This window comes from Loa loa (genome assembly GCF_000183805.2).
Source record: "Loa loa unplaced genomic scaffold supercont3.164, whole genome shotgun sequence".
Lineage (NCBI taxonomy): Eukaryota > Metazoa > Nematoda > Chromadorea > Rhabditida > Onchocercidae > Loa > Loa loa.
The window spans coordinates 130687-134749 of NW_018108344.1; the positions used below are offsets into that span (position 1 = coordinate 130687).

Genomic DNA, 4063 nt, shown 5'->3' on the forward strand with positions numbered 1-4063 from the left:
ACGAAAATATTTATTATATTTTGAATATTTTAGAATGTTTGTATTATCCGCTCCCTTTCTTTCTTTCTTTTTCTTTTTAAAGTATAATAATATCATCCATTAAAATTTTCCTTTCAAATGTATTATTTATTGAAATTCCGTTCGGAAAATAAATGACCATTAAAATTTGGCACAAGTTTGCCTATGAAAAAATAATTTTAATTAAAATTTAAAAGAAACATTTCTCGTTTCTTAATTTACGATAGCAAATTAGCTTTTCCGGATGTTTTCATTATTATTATTTGTCAAAAATCTCGCAAATAATTTATAACTGATTAAATCTACATAACAGCCTTGTTTCGGAATTTTAACTCCGTTTCCAATATTTTATATAAATATGATAATGGTAAGCAATGAAGAAACATAATTGGATGAACGGAAACGGAATGAAAAGACGTACACGCTTATATATACACACACAGACACACACACACACACACACATACACATATATATACATATATTTCCCACCTATGATAGTAGTTGGCGTCTTTGTACGTGCAGACACGTACAGACAGACATGCACGTGCGCAAAAAGATACACATACAGAGAAGATGTACAAGAAGAATATGTACATTATAGATGCAGAACGGATGGTTAAATTAATAGTAATGGACAGAGGAGAGATATGAAAGGAAAAGTACTGCCATCGTTTGATATTACCCAAGAAGTCATTCGTTGTAGCTATTGCAATCGTTGTTGTTTTTGTTCCATTTACGACATTTGTTGTATTGATAATTGTCTTGATATCAGAAGTTGTTGCAATTGCTTCCACTTGCGCACATGTCGCATTATCAATGTCATCGGTTGGTAATCTTACGTAGTGCATCGTTTTCTTTATTGTACACGAAATATTCCACGGCTCCAACCCAAACCCAATTGTTGGAACCGCGTCTTGATATAACAAATGGGTTAGTAATAGTCATTGTCGCTTACTGCTACGACTGCATTAATTTTATCTATCGTTATTGCTATATGTTGTAAAAATAATGATATAATCATTTGTCATATTCTGGCATATCATTGTCACCAATACTGATAAGGGGATTGATAGCAATGATTGTTAGTTTGTCACGTAGTATGATTTTTGCAAAAGAAAACACTACTTACAGAAGGAAGGAAAAAAAAGGTGCAATGAACATACATTGATAGCATTTTAGAGGTTAGAATTTTTTTTCCCTCTTTCATAGGTTAAATCATATACTCATATATCTATGTATACATACACATACACATACACACATACACACACACATACAGATGCATACACATACACATATACACAGACAGTAATGGATAAATACATCACATATATCAATATGCAAATGTTATGATAGGATAGGGAAGAAATCTTTTTGCTGAAAATTTCATTCCGAAATAAAATTTTGGCTAAAATTTGAAGTATAAAAAAGAAAAATTTTAATCTATTTGATGTGAAAATTTCAAGGATAACAATTTTGACATGTTAACAAGATTTGATGAATCTCAAAAACGCAATAGCCTTTTTGGATGTATGTCTGTGTATGTGTATGTGTGTGTGTGTATGTGCGTCTTTGTATGTATATATGTTTGTATGCTTATTGATGTAAAAATGATATCATTATCAGTTCCCTGCTCCACCCAAAATCTCCTCTTTACCATTCTCTCCCATATCTAAAACGGATGACATCATTGGATATGAAAGAAATCGCAAAATTCAAAAATTAGAAAAATAAAAAAAAAAGAAGAAATGTTATTATAGGATAAGGTTTATTTGTTTTATTTCCGTATGAAATTATTGATTTTTTAAAGAAATTGTTGATTGAAAAAATTATCGATTAAAATAAAAATAAATTAAATTATGATTAAATACTGTAATTATTATCAAAAAAAAAAGATGCTTTGTATTCTATTATTTCAGAGATTTGCATATACATAAATATGTTTATAAAATTGATCAGAGTTACGTATGCCACGTTTTTTTTTCCCCGTGCAATAGAAGAAATAATTGCATTGTTTTTTTTTTTTTTTTTTTTTTTGAATATCAGCTACTACTACTAAAATGAACACGTAAGTTGGCCTATTTTTACGTGAACCTATTGTAATCTTCTCTCCCCAATACGCGCTAATTACGTATGTACAGTATATCAATGAATATGATGGAATGGAAAATTAAATCTATTCTGTCCAAATAAGTTTCAGAATAGTATCGTTAAATTTAAAGTATTTAAAATTTCGTATAGCAGAAGATTGTTGAATATATTGATAGATGCAAAACTATTATTTGGATTACATAGTAAAATGATACATGGTAAAAAATCATTTTTATAACGTAGTGTTGTTATACCAAATGATAATGATAATGCTATGAAATGTTTATCTCTACGTCTAACTATCTTAATTATTATGAAAGTTTTGAATTTTAAATTTTAAATTTGCATTTACTTCTCAATTTCAAATTTACATTTAAATTCATTAATATTTATACATCAACATTTATGTCTAATATTGTAATTTATACAATAATAATTTTTTCCAAACTATATACCAGTTTCAAAATTTCGATGACGATGACGATGACCGCTAGATGTCGCATTTCCATTTCCGGCTGCTCGTTCTCGAGTTTTTGCTATCCTGGAAAAAAAAATTTAGTGGCAATTTTGGGACCAAAAAAAAAGGTGTCTAATATGTTTTTATTCTTCTATTCTTATACCATCATAAAATGATACCACTAAAAAAAAAGAAAAAAACCTAAAAGTACAAATTTATTTAACAATAATTTCAACATTAAAACAAAAGTGATAAGGATGATTGGTTTACTAATTATATTTATATTAACAGGTATAATCAGTTTTTCGAGTTTATTTGATGTTTAATGTTAACAAATCCAATAATGTAATATGTATTGGAATTTTAGATTTTAATATCAATACTTTGATTGTGATATATAATTAATCATTTGATAATTATGATTAATTAGTTAATCACTTGATAATGATATATGTATCAATAGTAGCGTATATTTTCCATAATTAACACATAATATTTAGCTGAAGTGATCATGATTTCAATAAACTAATAGATGCATTCGTAAATATTTAATTTAATATTTAAAATAGATTCAATTTATTAATTTACCTTAATTCTAAATTTTTAACTGCTTCATCAGGATCAAGTTTTGTTAGCTTACCAACATTGACATATAAAGCATCTGTGGATGATGGATCAAAACATTCAACTCTTGTACCTATAAATATCAAATGAATCAAGATATCATAATTCATAGTAGAATATATATCAATTTTTATTTTCTATAATAATAGATTCGATTGTTTTTCTATATTAGTAAGTAAAAAAAAAAAAAAAAAAGAAAAAAAATTAAAGAACAAAAAAATAAAAATTAAAAAATTAACCTGACGTATTTGATCGCTGATGTTCAGTCCATGGTTTCAGATATTGTTTTGCAATCATATTACCTTCTTGTTTAATTCTCTTTAAATTATTATCCAAAAATTCAATTCACTTGCTGGAGACTAAAAGAAAAAAAAAAAGAAACTTGAAGAAATTTACAATAAGATAATACATACATATACATAGCATTAAAATACAAAACAGAATTACCTTAGGAATGATTTGTCTTCTTTTTGTTTTAGATAAAACATTTAAATTTTAATGTTTGAAATTTAAAAATTATATTTTAAACTATAACCAAGGCTTGGATTTGTAATATGAGCAAAAATTATTGTGAAAATTTTAATCTAAATTTCCACAATAATTAATAACAAATTGTTTAATTCAAATTAAATTAGATTTTAATGGAGAAAAAAAAAAAAGAAAGAAAAGGAGAAAAAACGAATATATGATCAATTCAAAGGAATTGCTAATACTGTAAAATTAATTATTTTTTAGAGGGGAAAAAAAAAGTAACTACGATTGACAAATGGTAAAATCACTAAGAGAAAAAAAAAGAAGAAAAAACTGTAAAATAAAAATTTAACATTACCAAGTTCATTTATTCCTTTTATTAATTTATCGCTCATTTTA

The 4063-nt window shown here is 26.1% G+C and overlaps 1 protein-coding gene across 1 annotated transcript; it reads right to left on the bottom strand.

The window, feature by feature from the left end:
* Positions 1-2559: 2559 nt before the first annotated feature.
* On the bottom strand, positions 2560-3490 carry LOAG_12567 (hypothetical protein; the record flags this gene model as incomplete). Its single annotated transcript, XM_003148080.2, has 3 exons — positions 2560-2653; positions 3158-3266; positions 3433-3490. The coding sequence occupies 3 exons, from the start codon at positions 3488-3490 to the stop codon at positions 2560-2562; spliced, it is 261 nt and encodes an 86-aa protein (XP_003148128.2).
* Positions 3491-4063: the final 573 nt, after the last annotated feature.